This window comes from Hevea brasiliensis, chromosome 4, assembly GCF_030052815.1.
Source record: "Hevea brasiliensis isolate MT/VB/25A 57/8 chromosome 4, ASM3005281v1, whole genome shotgun sequence".
Taxonomy (NCBI): domain Eukaryota; kingdom Viridiplantae; phylum Streptophyta; class Magnoliopsida; order Malpighiales; family Euphorbiaceae; genus Hevea; species Hevea brasiliensis.
The window spans coordinates 13,780,483-13,800,843 of record NC_079496.1 but is presented as its reverse complement, the minus strand read 5'-3'; the positions used below and the strand labels follow the sequence as shown (position 1 = coordinate 13,800,843).

At 36.4% G+C, this 20,361-nt stretch overlaps 2 protein-coding genes across 4 annotated transcripts; one reads left to right on the top strand and one right to left on the bottom strand.

Annotated features, from left to right (window-relative positions):
- Positions 1 to 4,073: 4,073 nt before the first annotated feature.
- Positions 4,074 to 7,035, bottom strand: LOC110670774 (uncharacterized). 3 transcript variants are annotated; one of them, XM_021832948.2, is made up of 2 exons: positions 6,895 to 7,035; positions 4,074 to 5,412 (listed from the first exon to the last, which is right to left on the bottom strand). In XM_021832948.2, the coding sequence occupies exon 2, from the start codon at positions 5,269 to 5,271 to the stop codon at positions 4,786 to 4,788; it is 486 nt and encodes a 161-aa protein (XP_021688640.2). In that variant the 5' UTR covers positions 5,272 to 5,412; positions 6,895 to 7,035; the 3' UTR covers positions 4,074 to 4,785. The 3 variants fall into 3 exon arrangements, with proteins under 3 accessions (XP_021688640.2, XP_058001358.1, XP_021688638.2); XM_058145375.1 differs by lacking the exon at positions 6,895 to 7,035 and adding an exon at positions 6,568 to 6,885 and having other exon boundaries at positions 4,074 to 5,476; XM_021832946.2 differs by lacking the exon at positions 6,895 to 7,035 and adding an exon at positions 6,568 to 6,885.
- A 4,055-nt stretch (positions 7,036 to 11,090) lies between these two features.
- Positions 11,091 to 19,671, top strand: LOC110670835 (microtubule-associated protein TORTIFOLIA1). The gene is made up of 7 exons (XM_021833110.2): positions 11,091 to 11,224; positions 11,853 to 13,273; positions 15,267 to 15,461; positions 16,378 to 16,483; positions 16,580 to 17,214; positions 17,292 to 18,167; positions 19,249 to 19,671. Exons 2-7 carry the CDS (start codon positions 12,500 to 12,502, stop codon positions 19,444 to 19,446), a joined length of 2,784 nt encoding a protein of 927 aa, XP_021688802.2. The 5' UTR covers positions 11,091 to 11,224; positions 11,853 to 12,499; the 3' UTR covers positions 19,447 to 19,671.
- Positions 19,672 to 20,361: the final 690 nt, after the last annotated feature.

Genomic DNA, 20,361 nt, shown 5'->3' with positions numbered 1-20,361 from the left:
TTAATTAGTAGCAATAATAAGATTAATAAATTTAATATATACATATTAATGTTATTAATAATAAAAAAGTAAATATTTATTTAATTATTATTATATTAATTATTATTAATGATAAAATGTATTTTTTTATAATTATAATATATATATATATATATATATATATTAATTTCATTTAAATTTTTATATTAAACATTAAGAAATTAAAAAGTCATATATCAATTAATAAAAATAAATACAACTAATAAATTTATTTAATATATATATATATATATATATGTATATTATTAATAATAAAAATAAAGAAAAATATTAAACATTAAAAAATTAAAAAGTCATATTAAATAGGTAAACTTATTTTGGAGACTAATTTTATTTTATTTATAATTATTATATAGATAAATATAGTATTGACAAAATGTGTGAGAAATCAAAACATCTAATTGGCCAATTAAATTTAAAATAAGAAATTAAAAAATAAGACCGTCTATTACTTGAACTAATCCTCTCTATAACTTTGATTAGATAGTTTACCATTAAAACTGTAACACCCCAAAATTTTAAATTTTATGAGCATTTTTGGTATTTTAATTTTATTTAAATTTTAGGAATTTTTATGAGATTTTTCGGATTTTAAAAATCGGATTCGATTTTCCGAAAATATAAACTTTGATGAATTTTAAAAATTAATTTAAAGACTACGTGGCAAAACTAAAAATATATTTGGAGTCTACGTATTTTTCTGAGTTTTCTGAAATTTTTTCGGAATTTTTGGACCTCGTTTTCGGTCCCGAGGCAGAGTAAAAATTTAAAATTTTGTATTCTGAATCGAACCGGTCGAATCGAACCTGACCGGATCGGACCGGTCGAATCAGACCGGCCTTTTCCTTCTTCCCTTCTTCTTCCCCGCGCTCGTCGTTCCCTCTCCCTTTTCTCTCTCTTTTCTCTCTCCTCCCCACCCCAACGCCACCCACCCTTGCCCCCCTTAACCGCCGTCCGCCCCACCCCCTCAGCCCCAGCGCGCGGCCAAAGCGCGAAAAACGCCCCAAACGCGCGCCTCTGCCCGCTACCGCCTCAAAATCCCGCCCGCCCGCCAATCAAATCCAATATCAATTCTTGTGTCTAAAATCATCTACTCGACGAGAGCTTTCCATAGACACCAAGAACGCCGAAATCCATCCAGCGGTTTGTCCGATTTTTGCTCGGGAAGATTTTAGCCCATTTCGACTTTTGGACTAGATTTCTCGAAAACCGTGAATCCCACGAGAAAACCGAGGCTACCAGCACGCTCCACTCGTCGAGAGCTTCGCAACGACATAAATTTCGAATTTTTTTGACACCGTTTTTCGGTGAGTCCCACGGAACTTCGCAGTATTTTTCTGAGCATTAAATGAGCTTAGAAAATTCTGAAAAATTTATGTACTAACCCCCGTGTTATGGGCTTCGTGTAGGTATCCTCAATTCGCGGAAATTCGGCGAATTTCCAAACCCGTTACCGAAAAAGTCTCCGAATTGGACCGAGGTTTTGGCTACCCCCCTATTGTCAGACGTCCCGAGTGCGTCCCAGAAGTCGGAATCGGCAAAGGTAAACCCGAACCTTGCTTTTTCGTAATTTTCTAGTGCTTAAATAGGATTAAAAATCCATAAAATATTCGTGGTAGCTTAAAAAATTACGATTCTTTTTGCAATAGCTTAGTAATATTGCTAAGGACCGCGGGGCAAAGTTTTATAATTTTTAGAGCTTGTTTGGGCAGTTTTTGCAAAAATGATCAATAATAAGGACTAAATTGAAATTTTGCGTATTGTGATGGATGACTGATTTGATGGGCCCAGGAGGGGCTGTGTGATATGATTGAACTGTGGATATATAGATTGTGAATATAGAAGTGTGTTTTGAGCCATTTTGCAGGTTGGGTAGGTCCTAGGTATAGGGGAGACTCTGCCGGATTTTCGACACGACTTAGGACGTATTGGTCTTTTTCTTTGTTTGTATTGAGTCAAATTTATTAAATGATTGTAATAAAATTGTCAGGTGAGTCGGGACAGCCTTCTTCCTCCGCCCAGCCGCCTCAGTGACCACCGTTAAGTCTGTGAGTAAAATATTAATTTTAATTGTAATTTCACTATTATTATACGTTCAAGCATGCCCATGCATCACTTATATGCATATATTTATGTAGTTAAACTCTAGGCACGAATTATGTTGCATTGATAACTATTAAAGTGCCATGATGTTGTTGTGGTAATTTGGAGCAGTGTGCGTGCGTTGGTGTGCGTGTGATGTGGTGTGGACTATGGATAGGACGGGTAGTCACGGCTTGAGTTCTTCGCTGGGAACTCGATCCTTCGAGGGGTAGTCACGGCTTGAGTTCTTCGCTGGGACCCTCGATTTGGTTTATTAAGCGAAAGTCCGGCTTGAGTTCTTGGTTGCACCAAAGTTGGATTTAAGAGAGTCAGATAGGATCAGCTCCCATATATTATGATTGATGCTACAGGGTGCGTGAGTGCTCCAAATTACCTTTTTGATGTTATGATGTGAAAATGTTGTTGTTGTTGCATTTCACTCCACAGGTTGTATTAGTACTAGATAGTTATAGAGATTATGGTTAAAATTGATATTTTACTCTCTGAGTCGAACGCTCACTCCTGTTCAAAAATTTTTACAGGCCACAGGAGGATATTTTTTTGAGGTTAACCTGCTTTCTCCCTCGCAGGTCAATTATTACTGTTTGTATAAACTTGTTAAATCTTATAATTTCCGCATGTGTTAGAAATGTTTATTTGATTTGGGTCTGTAAACTAAATTATTATTTTGGGACCTGTAAACTTAATATGCTATGCATGTTTGATGGATTGGATGAGGGAGCTGAGCTCCCATTTATTATTATGTTGATGAGTATGTGGAGGGTGAGCTGAGCTCCCCAATTGACTATATATTGTGTTTACAGGTCGGGTAAGTCGAAAACTCTCCGTTGGAAAGTTCATTTTATGGCCGGACTCTGTCCGTTTGGTTTCTTGAAATTGGGCCCAAATGGGCCTTAGAATTGGGTTAATGAACAGTTAGGCTTACTACGGGCCTCGGGGGCTTTAGGCTGGCCCAGGTCCTAGTGCCGGTCCGGCCCATAGGTTGGGTCGTGACAAAAACTCATTTTTATTACTTTGATCTTCCTAATTTTCTTAGTTTCAAGTTGAAAATGACTGAAATGTAATAAAGAATTATAAGATCTTCTTGCTAGGGTTTTCAAGATCTAATGAAACATTAATTCTAGAAATAAATTCTTCACAAATTGACACTGTTTTCTCAGTAATAATAATAAATTAATAATTAAGTTAATCTATTTTGCATTAATACATCTTTAATTTGTGAAATTTCTGATTCGGAGAATGCATCTGACAATTGGTAAAAGGTACATGTATTGAGTTTGGGATTGTCTGTTAAATTGGCTTGACTCCTCTTACTATATATTTTCTTGTGGGACTCCAACTTAATTCTCTTTATTTCTTTTAATGGAAGAAATTGAGTGAGTTTGAACTTTGAACTGATGAGTACAGTTTACTTTTAACTCCTAAATCTAGCAAATCTTTCTGGGTACAACAACGGGTTTTAATGTGTCCTGCAAAATTCATGTAAAAACTCACCTACTGTTCACCCTGTCACACAGTTTTGATGGCTTACCCAATTGGGGTGGCTCCTTTACTTCCATTTACTCATTTCTCGCCAAGCTGGTGAACACAACTATTGCTACACAAAATCAATCATATCTTCCCTGTGAACCCACCACAATGATAGAAAATAGGTAAAGGAAAGAGGAGAAAATGAAGCAGCAATTGTTCCCATGCCTGAAAAGCACTCAAAGTTAATGCACCAAACTAAATCATACACCATTCCCTTTTTCTTCCCTTGCCATTCAAGACATGAAAAGAAAGTAACAGCCTACACAAAATAGACAAGAAAGAAGCTGTCTCTCTTTCTGAGTCTCTCATCATCATTTGACACTAACTGGGAAAGTGAGGTAGGATGTTATGGTCAAATAATGAATGTATTATGCAGATATTTCACATAATTCACCTTCTAATGCCAATCATAATCATGATCCGAATATGCATTGATTGACATGTGAATCAGAACCATGAAGTTAAAAGAGGAAAAAGTACAGTGGTTAACAAATTAAATGTATTGACAACAAGCATATGAATACAACGTACATGTCACTATCTAATATTTTAAATAGGGAAATCTAATGCTCTTCACGTCAGACAAAGAACATGGGGGTCAAGAATTCATGTAAATACACCGAGTATAAGGCCAATCACCATATGCCCCAGACTTGAAGCAATCTCCCCACCCAGATCAAGATCCCAAAACCACTTCTCTTCATCTGCAAGCCTCCTTCACCTGAACAAACAAAACATGTATAAATCAAGCACCACGACCACAAAAAACCCTGAAGACATGGCAACACAGAATCCCGTAGACATAGGCACTCGAGGAACCATTGGGTCCCTCATAATGCAAGAAATCAGATATTTCAGCCAACTAGAATTAAGCTGTCCAGAAAGCTCACAGAAGCCCAAGTCCCATACTACTGGAATAGCCTCAACTAGTAGTAGTCAATCCAAACCCACTGTTGGATCTGTCATAACAACCCCGAAAAAGAAAAAGAAAGGAAGCAGCAGGCTTCTACCAAGCATGTGCTCTGTGGTGGAAGTTTCAAACAACAACCGGCCAATAGGGATTTCAGGTTTCAGTTACAGGAACCTGAAATCTGATGTCAAGAACTTGCAAGTTTAGACAATGCTCTCAGATAGCTTTGAGAAACCAAGCTTCTTAAGCTTGCTGGTTATAGGGCTAGCCCACGCCTTATCTGGGTGACCACATTTTATGTCCACAATTTCAACAATGTTAGTTCCTTTCTTCTTGGTTTTCTCCCTACTAGGAGTTCTCTCCAATATTACATTCTCAGAGCAGAGCATTGGCATTTTATGGGCACTTTTAGCGTAGCTTTTCATCTTCTGAGATGTTTCAGGGCTTCTACAATTAGTACTGCTGCTTGCTTCATCTAATGATTTTCTTGCTTGTGATCTTCTAGGAGTGGTTGCACTACAGGGAATCGAGACAGGAACAGTCCTAGGCTTATCTTGTTGAGATACTGATGTCTGTGATGCAGATTTAAAGGATTCCAGTTCTCTTGCCATCAGTGCACTGACTGTTCCTGTGGTCCCCACCTTGATGGATCCTCCACCACCCTTGATAGCTTCTAGTTTCTGAACCATGTCTATTATCTATTCAGTTTCAGCCAAAAGTCCAAGGTCTTCTTTTAAAGAGGAGGTCTTAGCCTTCAAAGCTTGTAGAAAGTATTGTGCGTTTGTGACCAAATGAATTCTTAAGCCTTTTATGCAGTACAGCAGTAGCACCTGAGTACAGGAATATATAGCATCCTTTAAACCATAATATGGATCAAATTCTTCACATATGAGCCTATCACCGAACACATCTTAGTTAAAAAAGAGAGAGGGAGAGAGCATGATCATGCTCAAGTGCACACAAAAAACACAACTTTCAACAAAGTAAATAATAGATTTTGCAAAAGAATTCAGAATCAGTGTTGGCTCAACATAAATATGGTCCCAGGCTGGAAAATAGTTATGATTGTCCTTCTGAATTGAATAGCGCAAATCTAAGAAAAAGGATACTTGTTTTCGAGTTTGCACAAGAATAAGGAATTAAATAAATTGTTCTTTATCATCCAACCCCAACTAGTTTGATATTAAGACTTAGTTGTTATTGTTGTTCTTCATCACAATAAACGGTTAAACTAGGAGTTAGCCTCCATAAGCAACAAATACAGAGTGAAAAATATCTTCCCATAGCAATTATAAATAATAACATGAAGGATGTTCACAAGGAAAAGGTTCAATATCACTACATCAGATCCAGCGACAACAAGAGGTCCGAAGTAGCAATTGGTTCCTTGCAGTCATCTAGTATTAGGCAGTCAGAGTTATACACAAATTCCAGAAACTTGGACTAGAGATGATCAGATCGTCATAAGCTTCCCTTTAGGGCAACAAGAATTCATAAATTATACCCATAAGCAATTCGATAGTATTGTTCAAAACTGGGGCAAATCAACGATGGATATTGAAACACTACATTTACATAAAATGCTCAAATCAAAATATAAGTATCACTGTGCACATAATTAGCAGAATCAAAAAATCAAAATTCAAAGCCATCAATCCTTAGGGTAAAGTTGACTAGAATCTAGAGATAATAACAAGAATTCAGAAACCAGTATCACTAAAATAACATCAAGAAAGTTGCAGTAGTCATCAAAAGCAAAGTCTTAAGGCACCGAAAACATCATATAAACACACCCATCAACAAATAATCGTTGAATCTAAAATAAGACCGTAAATTTCATGTTCTTTTTAACATCAGTAATCCCAGAAACTGCCTTGAATAATACAAAACTGCCTCTAAAAATACAAAAGAACCCACAACTAATCTGTAGTCAAACCACAAAAGAATCAAATGCAGATCATAAAGACGGAGATTAAAAGGCATACCGAAAAGCAAGCGAGCCAGTGAAATTAAATTTTGAGCTTTAGCTAAGTTTTTGAAGATGACAAGAAACAATCTTAAGGGGAACAGGAAAATGAAACAAAACCCAGAAACGCTTTTTGGAATCTTTGGCAGCTAAAAGATCCTTGAAAAGTGTTTAAGGATTAATCAGCACATGTAGTAAGCGACAATGCCACCTTCGAAAAGAGCAATTCTAATCTTAATTTGCAAAGAAAATCTCACTCTTCCAAAAGGGTTTGTCTTTATTTAGCAACGTTTGACAGAGTGGTCAAGTGGTACCAATAAAAAATGGAGCAGTGAATGTGACGTACTCGACAGTACTACATTACTTGGTGCTTCACTGCTAGACCTAGTGCTTGGGACTCATTTTCTGCCATGGAAGCACTGTGCTGGTCCATCCTCTACTAAATGCGCCGTTCTTTTACCCAACTTCTTGACAAGTTGGCACGCACTCTCCTGGGTTTAGTTAGAGATCCCAGCAAATAAATAAATAAATAAATAAATATATATATATATATATATATATATATATTTTTTTTTTTTTCGAAGATCTCAACAAATATTGTTGCTTGATTTTCTGCTCACGGAATAATTTTAAAATATAACCATGTATGTAAAGAGGTTTATAAGTTATAACCAAAGGTTTGCATTACGATCATAACATATAAATTTCATCATAGGTTAAAATGTATTTATTATAAATATAACGATTGCACTCAATCAATTTTAGAGTTAATTTTTAATTTTCTCTTTATTAAGTTCGTCCTCATTTATTTTGTTCTATTATTATTTAAAATAAATTATTATTTAATTTTTATATTTTAAAAAATATATTATTTAATTTTTTTATTTTATTTTTATTAAATTATTTAGTCTACCGTTTAAATTTTTCCTTATTTCATGCGAATAAAAATACAATTTAAATCTTTTATTTTAAAAAATTTATTAATTAATCACCATATTTTGAAAAATAGTATTGAAATTAATTAGTTGATTTATATATTTTGAAAATATAATATTTAAAAAAAATATATTTTTGGATAAAAATGAAATTTTTTATTTTAAATTAAATATGAATTTATATTTTTTTTTAATTTTTGTAACACCCCTATTTTTTAAATTTATTATTTTTGGGTAAATATTAATATTTTATTTTATTTGAATTTTAGGAAATTATTTGAAATTTTTCGGATTTTAGAAATCAGGTTCGATTTTTCAAAAATAAAAACTTTAATGATTTTTAAAAAATTAATTTAAAAACCACGTGGCAAAACTAAAAATATATTTGGAGTCTACGAATTTTTCTGAGTTTTCTAGAATTTTTTTCGGAATTTTTGGGCCTCGTTTTCGGTCCCAAGGCAGAGTAAAAATTTAAAATTTTGTATTCTGAATCGAACTGGCCGAATCGAACCAAACCGGATCGGACCGGTCGAATCGGGCCGACTCCTTCTCCTTCTTCTTTTTCTTCCCGCGTCGCGTTGCCTCTCTCTCTTTCTCTCCCGTTTTCTCTCTCCTCTCACCTCCCCTCGCTGGCCAGCCGCCTCCCCACCTCGTCGGCGTGCCACCCCAGCCTCCTCCCACCGCTGGCCACCGCCACCGCCTGGAACGCCGGGAAACGTCGCGCGAAGCGATGCGACACACAGCACGCTGCTTCGTCTTCTCGGAGGAAATCCGACCGATCTGGCCACCGATTGGGTCAAGTCTTGTGTCAAACACCATTTATACCTAGAGAGCTTTCCATAGACACCAAGAATACCAAAATCCATCAAGCGATTTGTCCAATTTTTGTCTGGGAAGTTTTAGCCCATTTTGACTTTTAGGCTAGATTTCTCGCAAACCATGAATCCCACAAGAAAACCGAGAGTACCAGAGCGCTCCACTCGTCGAGAGCTTCGCGGCAATATAAATTTCAAAATTTTTCGACACCGTTTTTCGGTGGGTCCCACGGAACTTCGTAGTGTTTTTCCGAGCATTAAATGAGCTTAGAAAATTTCGTAAAAATTATATACTAACCCCCGTGTTGTGAGCTTCGTGTAGGTACCTTCAATTCGCCGAAATTCAATAGTTGTCCGGGTCAATGAATTTCCAGCCAGACAGATCGGCTACCGAAAAAATCTCCGAATTGGATCGAGATTTTGGCTACCCCACCATTGTCAGACATCCCGAGCGCGTCCCTTGAGTCAGAATCGGCATAGGTAAACTCAAACCTTACTTTTTCGTAATTTTCTAGTGCTTAAATGGGATTAAAAAATTCATAAAATATTCGTGGTAGCTCATAAAATTATGATTCTTTTTGCAATAGCCTAGTAATATTGCTGAGGACCGCGGGGCAAAGTTTTAAAATTTTTAGAGCTTATTTGGGTGGTTTTTGCAAAAAGGGTCAACTATAAGGACTAAACTGTAAATTTACATATTATGATTGATGACTGTTTGAATGGGCCCAGGAGGGGCTGTGTGACGTGATTGAGTTGTGGATATATGGGTTGTGAATATAGAAGTGTGTTTTAAGCCTTTTTGCAAGTTGGGTAGGTCCTAGGTATAGGGGAGACTCTGCCGAATTTTCGGTACGACTTAGGACGTATTTGGTATTTTTCTTAGTTTGTATTGAGTCAATTTTATTAAATGATTGTAATAAAATTGTCAGGTGAGCCGGGACAGCCTTCTTCCACCACCCAGACGCCACAGTGACTGCTGTCAAGTTTGTGAGTAAAATATTAATTTTAATTGTAATTTCGATATTATTATATGTTTAAGCATGCCCATGCATCACTTATATGTATGTATCTATGTAGTTAAACTCTAGGCACGTTTTATGTTGCATTCACAATTGTTAAAGTGCCATGGATGTTGTTGTGGTAATTTGGAGCAGTGTGCATGCGTTGGAGTGCGTGTGATATGGTGTTGACTATGGATAAGACGGGTAGACACGGCTTGAGATCTTCGCTGGGACCCGGTCCTTCGGGGTAGACACGGCTTGAGTTCTTCGCTGGGACCCCGATTTGGTTATTTAAGTAGAAGTCCGAGCTGAGTTCTTCGCTGGCACAGGTTAGATTAAGAGAGCTGTATAGGGGATTAGCTCCCATATATGTATTGTTTGACATTATCGGGTGTGTGAGTGCTCCAAATTATCTTTTTGCTGTTATGATGTGAAAATATTACTGATGTTGCATTTTCACTTTACAGGGTGCATTAGTTTTAGATAGTTATAGAGATTATGGTTAAAATTGATATTTTACTCTCTGAGTCGAACGCTCACTCCTGTTCAATATTTTTCCAGGCCACAGGAGGATATTTTGAGGTTAACCTGCTTTTCTCCCTCGCAGGTCGTTTATTAATGTTTTGTATAAACCTGTTAACTCTAGAATTTCCGCATGTGATAGAAATATTTATTTGATTTGGGTCTGTAATATAAATTGTTATTTTGGACCTGTAAACTTATTATTTTATGCATGTTGATGGACTGGATAAGGGAGCTGAGCTCCCATTTATTTTATGTTGTTATGAATATGTGGAGGGTGAGCTGAACTCCCAAAATGATTATATATTGTGTTTACAGGTCGGGTGAGTAATAAAAAACTCCCCGTTGAAAGGTCCATTTTATAGCCGGACTCTGTCCGGTTGAATTCTTGAAATCGGGCCCAAATGGGCCTTAGAGTTGGGTTAAGGAATAATTAGGCTTACTACGGGCCTCGGGGGCATTAGGTTGGCCCAGGTCTTAGTGCCAGTCCGGTCCATAGGTTGGGTCGTGACAATTTTAATTTTTTAGATATATTTTTATATTTTTTCTATTGAAAAATAATTTTATTTAATTATTTAAAAATTTAAAGAAATTAATTAATTTTTTTGCATAGATAAATAGCAAAGAGAAAATAGAAAAAATTAGAGAATTAAGGTAATTTAGACATAAAAAATAATTATAAAATTAAATAGTTAATATAATAAAATTATATGGATTAATTAATATATTTTTTTAAAATTTAAAAATTAATTAATTAATTTATAATTTATTCGGTATTGATTAATAAAGAAAATGGAGACTAAATAATTTAATAAAAATTAAATATAAAAATTAAATAATATATTTTTTAAAATATACAAAATTAAATAATTAATTTACTAGAACTAAATAATAATTTACTCATAGTTTTTATATACAACATGAATTAAAAAATATATGTATATAATTAAATTTAAGCTAATTATATGAAATGTATAGAATTTAAAATTAATTATTCAATTAAATTGCGAGCCACTTATTTTATAGCTAATTGGAAATGAAAATTTGCACTTGGATTTTATCAAAAAGTTTTAATTTTAGTAATTAGGTATTTGAACATTTATTTATTTAATTCTACCATTAAGTGCTAGTTTTGTTATATTATTAAAACTTAATTTAATTGTCTACATCAATTGATCATTACACCAAAGTATGTTTGTCAATATTTCATTGATGGTGGTCACGTGATCTTTTCTATCGATCTCTTTGATATAATCATCATAATTCGATTGGGTTTTAATTAAAAATTAACATCGTTGCTGGTCGGCGGTGGTTATTAGCTTTCGGTGAAGAGTTCATCATCCTCCCCCATTCAATTCGCTTCCGCGTCGTAATTTCAAATGCTGGCAATCTCGCTTCATCAGGTATTTTTAGAGACGAACATTTTAAAACTTTGAATGTTATGCAGTTTAATTCCAGTTCCATTAAAATGTTGAATCAAAAGGGATTCGAAATGGACTGCAGCCCACCCATAGCCACTTGTAGTTGCTATAACTGCCTGATTGGGTTCAATGTAAGGATTTTCTTGCGAATATTTGGAGATGGGAGAATAAATTTAAATTACTCTGTTACTCACAAATAACTTTACTCATTTGTGGTTAGATTGCAGATTAAGGTTTGGCAGGGGTTTAAAAATGCAGGTTTCCACTTGGGGTTTTCAATGATCTTTTTTGGATTACGAATTTGAAGAGGAGCGTTTTCGAATTTTTGCATTATTACTTTAATTAACAGTAAATTTATTGAATTTTTAATGAAGGATACTATTAATAGATTGCAAATTGACAGACGAAAATTATTTTAAAAGAAAAATAGAAAAAATTTAATTATAGTTTTTACTAAATTTCAGAAGTAATAATAGGGCAAAGTCAGATTATTTTCCTAGTTCTAAACGTGGAATCCACGCACATATTTTCTTGTTCCCACCAACTGTTTGAAGAAATGCAAGTGGTTACAGATTCAATCATCAAACCATTTATTGTTTTAATTTTGCAGGAAATTGTTGAGCTAACGCTAATGGTATTGCTTAGCCTCTCCAAACAAATCCAATTGGGCTGATACAAGAACAATTCCAACCCAACCAAAATTTGATTTCACGGAGATTTTATGCAAATGGGTCCCCACTTGTATAATTGGCTCCCACAAATTTCCATGATCAAGATTTTGACTGCTTACCAAGTCATAAAAATGAAGGGTTGTGATCATTTTGATCCCAACTTCAAAACCAAATGACCCCACATAAAACAATTGAAAATTCTCTACAATTTCCAAATTGTCACTTTCACATTATGAATTCTAATCTCTAATTGGTCCCATCCCTAATTACTTGTTTTACATGAAAGCAAACAAACTATTTGATTTTCAAATAAAACCACCTTTTTGCGGTTTCCCTCACTCTCAGATCTCACCTTTTGCACCTTTGCCATTCACATGCTGCCTTCTCCTCAACAAAACACTATCAATAAGCTTTATTTTGGCTTAGCTCTCACTCCATCTCTACCTCTCTCTCTGAATTATAAGAATTCTTCCTATCTGTGGCTGCATTTCAGTCTCCTTCTTCTTCCATCAACGTCAAGTTCCCTCCTTTACACGAGTATCTCACCTGTCCCTGCAAAAAACGAATCTCTTTCTCTCTCAATACGATGAGCACACAGGCACCCAAATTGGGGAAACCCTCAAAACTCCCAAACCAAAACCAACCCAACTCAAGATCCTCCTCTCTTTCTACTCACTTAGCCATGGTAGAACTCAAGCAACGAATCATTACCTCCCTCTCTAAGCTTGCCGACCGTGACACCCATCAGATCGCCATCGAAGACCTTCACTCCATTACCCAATCTATCTCACCTGAAGCGCTCCCTATGCTCCTCAACTCCCTTTACGATTCCCTTTCCGACTCCTCCAACGCCAAACCATCCGTCAAGAAAGAATCTTTGCATTTGCTTTCTTTGACTTGCCAATCTCATCGCGATTTGACATTGCCCCACTTGACGAAAATTATTGCCCACATTGTTAAGAGACTGAAGGATTCTGATTCAAGTGTTAAGGATGCGTGTAGTGATGCTATTGGGGTTTTGTCACGGTTGTATTTGAAGAGTGGTGGTGGTGGTGGTGGTGGTGGAGAGGGAGGTGGAGATAGTAATGGCGTGGGATCTCTGGTGGGCTTGTTTGTTAGGCCGCTGTTTGAGGCCATGGGAGAGCAGAACAAAGGTGTTCAATCAGGTGCGGCAGTGTGTATGGCGAAAATGGTGGATTGCGCAGCTATGGAAGCGGACAATGCTGACGGCAATTCTGGCGGTGGTAATGTGCCGATTGGGGCGTTCCAGAAGTTGTGTCCAAGGATTTGTAAGTTGTTGAATGGGCAAAATTTCCAGGCGAAAGCTGCTTTATTGGGGGTTCTGACGAGTTTGGCGCAGGTTTGAATAACGTGGTTGTCAGATCTTATTTATTTTTTTTCCATGTGGGTAAACTATATTCTTGAAAGCAGTTGATTCGAATTGTTTTGTGTCTGGTTTTTGATAAGTTGACGCTCTAATGGTGTTGCTTTTGGTGCTTTTATTTAGAATTTTTCTTTTTTTGGTTGCTTGGAATTTTCAGAGAAAGAGATAGAAAGTTGGATTGTTAGCATATATTTTGATGATGCGTAATTGTGTTTTAAGCTTTATTGGTGGATGATAAATTTTAGGATATGATTTTGTGGCTGGATTAGTAATGTGGTTGTTTAGCGTGTGGCTTATATTGTTTTTGGTAATGTGGCATACATTGGTTTTGCATCTACATGATATTATGTGAGGTGACAAAAATTGATATTGATTTAGATAAATGGAGAGGAAAGAAATATGAATTTTGGATTTTGAATGATTTGTTCTGTTTCATAAAGCAATTTTGGCAATCCCCTTTGTGGTGTATTTCTGCTAAATATAGTTGATATCCATAGTTTATCAACCAAATATGTTATTTTTGCCGACCCCAAATTCTTGGGATAAAGGCTTAGTTGAGTTGAGTATAGTTGATATCCGCAGTTTATTTGGTTGATAAAATGAAGTAAAAGAAAATAACATCATTGGGATGTGGCTGAAGTATGGTGGTGCTGATCTCCTTAAAGCTTCAGTTGGTTATTAATAAAGTGAAGGACATAGGGAGACATTTTGAAATATTTCACAGTTGTTTCATATTTATCTGTAGGAACTGACCTTCTAAGATGATATTTTCTCTTAAATCTCATTTGCTTCTCTGTCTGTAAAACTCTCTTTCCTATCTCTTTCAATCTCCATCTTCTAGTTCCCATTTACTTCTTTATTCTTTTTCTAAAAGTCCATCTTTGTGTCTGCATACCATACAACATGAGCACAAAAGCACCTAAATGCCCAAAACTTGCAGAACACCCTTGCCAATCTTCAATTCCATCTTCCTCTATATCCTCTTCTCTTTCCTCTCACTTTGCTGATGTTGCACTGAAGCAACAAATTCTGCTTTCTCTTTCTAAGCTTGCTGATCGTGACACTCACCAGCTTGCGCTTCAAGACCTCCAATCCATTACCCAGTCCCTGTCCCCAAATGCGCTGCCCTTGCTTCTCAACTCCCTTTATAGTTTCTCATCTGACCCCACTAACAAAGCCATTGTCAAGAAGGATTCTCTCCATTTACTCTCTTTGTGCTATCAAATTCATCATGAATTGAAATTACCATGTTTGAACAAAATCATTGCCCACATTGTTAAAATGTTGAGAGATTCTGATCCAAGTGTTCGGAAGGCATGTAGTGATGTGGTTGAGGTTTTATCAGGGTTATATTTGAAGGGGGGAGTAGGGGAAGGTAGAGTACAGTTGTTCGTTAGGCCATTTTTTGAGGCCATGCGGGAGCAGAACAAAGGGGTGCAACTAGGTGCGGCTATGTGTCTGGCAAAGATGGTCAAGTGTGCTATGGCTGAAAACCTGCCTGTGAGGGCATTTCAGCAGTTGTGCCCTCGAGTTTGTAAATTGTTGAATAGGCAGAATTTCCATGCCAAAGCTGTGATGTTGGGTGTTGTGGAAAATTTGTTGCAGGTTTGGGCAATATATTTCTGTTATATTGGTTTTGGTACTGCTGTTGCATGACACTTGATGATATTTTTAGGTTTGATTTCTATTGAATGGCACAAAAAAGGTTGTATTCTTGGCATAAGTTTCAAATAGTTGCTCTTTGACAAGCTAGCTTCCTTTTATTTGTAATTAATTGCATATTCATTCTCTTAGACAGTTAAAAATTACTTAGATACTTATTTCAAAGTTTTTTTACCAAATGGTGGCTGATGCAACCTAATTTGTTGTGGGTTTGTGAACTGGTGAATGATACTAAATATATTTGTATAATCCTTGCCATAAAGGAAACAAAATTCTGGATTTCTAAATAATTGTGAAATTGTTTTAGGTGGGGGCAATTGCACCACAGGGGTTGGAGCCATTGCTGCAAAGTATTCATGACTGCCTTGGGAGTGCAGACTGGGCAACACGTAAGGCTGCAGCTGATGCTCTAAGAGCGTTAGCATTGCATTCAAGCAGCTTAATTACTGATGGAGCTGCTAATTCCACGCTGACAGTGCTTGAGGCTTCCCGATTTGACAAGGTAGCTTATTTCATTTTTCCTCTACATAAATATAATATTTTTGTGCTTCTATTGACAGCATATAGTCCGCATAGTTATTTTGTTTCAATCAGTTTTGGTGGTCAATAAGCCTAATCACCAAAGTTTTTACATTGATTGTCAATACATTTACACATGAGCCTTGTCATTTATCTTCTCTAAAATTTTCTGAGAGTTGTTCAATTTGTATTGGAGGTTCCAATGCTTGATAATTTTTAGTGGTCCTCAATAAGCAAAAGTTGCACCTTGTTCTATGGAATATCTGATAGCGGCAATAGTCAAATTGCACTTTATTAGAAGACTTGTTTCATGTGTTGGAAGCAAATTCCATTATATGTATATCACACAAACTATTCTGTTTCATCATTTTCAGTGAAATGGAATGTAAATTTGACTGTTCTATATACACCAGTGTTCAGGAGCTTGTGCGCCTGTGTTAATACCATCTGAATGAAATGTATCTATCTGATAAGAAAAAAAGATAAAAATTATGTGAATCTGGGTTATTCTAGTTTTATTAATAATACAGAGACCTCTTGAGAGTTTTACCCCAGTTAAATGTTAGCTTAAATTCTCAACTGGAAAATCCAAATGAAATATACCTTGAATTATCTCGACTATTGATCTATTGGAGAAAGGAGTGCACTGGCTGACTTCTCTAAACTGTTCTGCAAGCCATTAATGACACCCGCATATTATTCTTGTGATTCTCATATGGTGGTTACATAGATATTGTTGTGCGGCTCTGAAGAATTTTAAATTTAGTCTATTGTTTAAGCAAGTGAGCTCACACTTTGGTTGAAATATATTGCTCTAGAAGATCAGGGTATATATGTTTATATAGCCTTTTATTTCCTTTGGGATCATCATAGCAAAATGATCATTATTGGGTTAACAGATAAAGCCTGTCAGAGATAGCATGACAGAGGCATTGCAATTATGGAAGAAGATTGCAGGGAAAGCAGAAGATGGCGTTTTGGATGATAAAAAAGCTTCCTCTCGTGGTGAGCATTTCAGTAATACTATACTGTCTATGATGAATTGAGCTTCAAATGTCTAATACTTGTTTTTTGCCCATTTTCTTTATAATCAATGTTCAGATGGTCACCATCCTGAAGAAGCTGAGTTGTCAGATAAGATTCCAAATCCTAGTGGCCAGAAAACAGAATCATTGGTGAGGGATTCATCCAGTGGTTCTTCTCCAAGTATGGATTCTGTTTCAAAAAGTAAAGCTGGAAGCATTCCTGACAAAGCGGTTGTAATATTGAAGAAGAAAGCACCTGCTTTGACAGACAAAGACTTAAATCCAGAATTCTTCCAGAAACTTGAAAGAAGGGGTTCTGGTGATCTGCCTGTAGAAGTTGTGGTTCCTCGTAGATGTATCAATTCCTCAAATTTGAACAATGAGGAACAATCAGAGCCAAATGATTCTGAATCAATGGGAAGGTCAAATCACATGGGAAATAGCCAATCAGATGATGTCCATGGATCTTTCAATAATAAGAACCGTGGCATTGAGAGAGGAATTGCTGGGAAAGATTCAAGAACTAGAGCATTTGATGATGACAGGCTTGATGTAAATCACAGGGAATCATCTGGTAGTCGTGCAGGTTTCTCTAAATCTGATGGCCAATCTGAAGGAACATTCATGAATAGTAAAGGAAATTGGTTGGCTATACAGAGGCAGCTTTTGCAGTTGGAGAGACAACAAGCTCATCTCATGAATATGCTGCAGGTATGTATAAATTTTCAAATTAAGGAAATTGCTCTAACCTATGCTTTTGTTTTACTGATGATTGCTGCACATTGTAGGATTTTATGGGTGGGTCTCACGATAGCATGGTAACTTTGGAAAACAGAGTTAGGGGGCTTGAGAGAATAGTTGAAGACATGGCACATGATTTGTCAATATCATCAGGTCGAAGAGGTAGTAATTTTCCTATAGGTTTTGAGGGATCTTCTAATAGACCTTTAGGAAAGTACAATGGCTTCTCTGACTACTCCAGTGGCAAGTATAATGTGCGAGTTCCTTTTGGGGAAAGATTTACCCAATCTGATGTTACTGCTTCAGGCATGAGAGGAAGGGGCCTTCATTGGAGATCAGATATTTCTGATGTTTGGGATTTTCCTGCTTATGGTGCCTCCAGAAATGGTCGGGTTAACTCAAGGAGAGCTCCAGGTAGTGGTTCTCTGGATGTTAGATCCCCCAAATCAGAACCTGAAAGTGATCAGGTTGGCAGCCGGAGAGCCTGGGATAAAGGTGCTGGACCTGTTAGGCTTGGTGAGGGGCCTTCTGCTCGAAGTGTTTGGCAAGCCTCTAAGGATGAAGCTACCTTGGAAGCCATTCGGGTTGCTGGGGAGGACAATGGTATATCTCGAACTGCAAGAGTAGCCATCCCAGAATTGACAGCAGAAGCTCTGGAAGATGATAATGGTGGACAAGAGCGGGATCCTATTTGGACGTCTTGGAGTAATGCAATGGATGCCCTTAAAATGGGTGATATGGATACAGCTTATGCTGAAGTTGTATCTACAGGGGATGATTTCCTGCTTGTGAAGCTTATGGACAGATCAGGACCTGTGGCTGACCAACTTTCGAATGAGACAGCATGTGAGGTCTTGCATGCTGTTACACAGTTTCTAATGGAGCAGAACTTGTTTGACGTCTGTTTGTCTTGGATTCAGCAGGTATGGGTTTTCCTCAAGTGAGCATATCATTCTAATGATTTTTTTAGTTTTTCTTATCATGCACATATCCTTAGCTTGTGAAGCCATCACTCAGTAGAATTGCTAATGACCTAATGTATGACCTCATTGTAGTGAATTAAATGAGAGATTATTGTCTTTCTTTAAGCCAGATTGTATCTTTGGGGTGGATAGGGCTGGGGAATCTGTACTACCTTAGGCCCTGTGGTAAGCAATTACATGCCCCAACACAGAATGCCGTTAGCCATTAAATCTTGAATGCATGTGGGATCTGGTGTGATGTTGTGGACAAGTAGGCAGAACCATGCGGTTAGAGCTTGTGTGGCAGCATGGTGGAGATGTGTTTTATATATATATATATATATATGTATATAAAATAAAAAATTTACCTTTAAATATTATCTATGCTTCTTTTTTTTTTTTAACTTTAAAAAATAATCGAGCAATGCCTATCCATTCTGCTTAGAATAAGATGGGGTAGGTATGGGTATGGGAAAACCTGTCCCATAATTTATTTGTTGCCAATAACTGGATGCTCTGGACAAAAGCCAAGACACAAAAAATAAAAAAAAATAATAAAAAAAAGTTTCAGAAGACAACTTCACTTTCTAAGCTTAACCAAAAGAGTGCTACTTTTATGTCTTGGCTTTTACACCTTGCTGCTAAACAAGCCCCCAGTTGCATTGATCAATCTCAGATTATAAGAAATTGATTTTGATAACCATGTAAGGATATCTTTGTAGGTTTACTTGGAAGTTCAATGGTTAGCATGGGATTTTGGACAGTTAATGGTTGGGATTTAGTTGGGGTACATCTTGTAATATAGGGGCCTTACTTAGTTTTGAATTTAAGCTGATGAGGAATAGAGCTTGTGTCATTTCAGTGTCTGCTTTCTGGAATGGGATAGTTTGGTCTATAGCTGTTTATTCCACATACCGTTTGTGGTTATTTATTGAACTCCATTTTGTATAATATCATGCCCATTGTTTGTGTGTAAGCAGCTATACATCATGAATTGATCAGAGTTGTCATATATTTCATTTGATTGCTTCTTGTTCTTCAGTTGGTAGAATTAGTGTTGGAAAACGGACCTGATACCCTGGGCATTCCAATGGAATTGAAGAAGGAGCTTCTATTGAATTTACATGAAGCTTCTACAGAAATTGATCCACCAGAAGACTGGGAAGGGGTAACACCTGATCAACTCTTGATGCAGTTGGCATCAGCCTGGGGAATTGAACTGCAACAGTTTGACAAGTAGTCACTTGACTGCCTTTTGGTGTTATTATGAATTTTGTGCAAACATTTTACAATTAAAATGTAAATGAACAGAAAAGTTTTGAACAAATTTGCAAGCTGGCATTGTGCATTAATATTAGGATTTAGTGAAGATGGAATTTATACTTTCAACTAGGAACAGGTTTACACCGGTTGGAGGTCATGCAAGCTGTTTGGTTAATTGTTCAGTTAAGTGCCATTATTTTCATTTGCACCTGTTATAATCTTAATGAGAAAATAGTGTATACAATTCCGGAAAAGGGCTAAAATTATTCGAAAAAAAAAAAGGACCAACTTATGTTTGGTCCTACATGGATGGGTATATATACATTAGCAGCCAAAAGTTTGCAGACAAATTTTGAATCGCTCATTTGCCATTGATCAAGACTCGTCAAAATTGTGCATGGACCTAAGCTAGCAACAAAAATTTACAGGAAAAGAGTGTAATCTTCAATCGTCAGCTTCCTCAAATGTTCTTGTTACAAGATGACGCCAAAGCAGCACCAGAATGCACATTACTTACATCTCGTGTTGGCCAAAACTGTGCTGCGGCTATGGCTGAGCGCGGTTCTTGAGATTCCGAATCTAACTAAATAGGAATTGAATTAAATTTATGTTATTATTTTAATTTCATTTTGTTTATTTTTGTGCATATTTTTTAATATCTTTTAAATATATTATAGAAAATATATCTTTTTAAGCTACAAATATATTATGTAATATGTCTTATAATTATTCTTTAATTATATGATGTTTTTAGTTAGAAAGTATATATTCATAGTATGACTATATTTACGGCTACTACCTCAGCAATTCTCTCCAGCATAGTACAGCTGCAAGCAATGAATGTAGAAGGAAGAAAAGTCGTTTTGTTGGGTATTTCAATGGCAACCCGGTA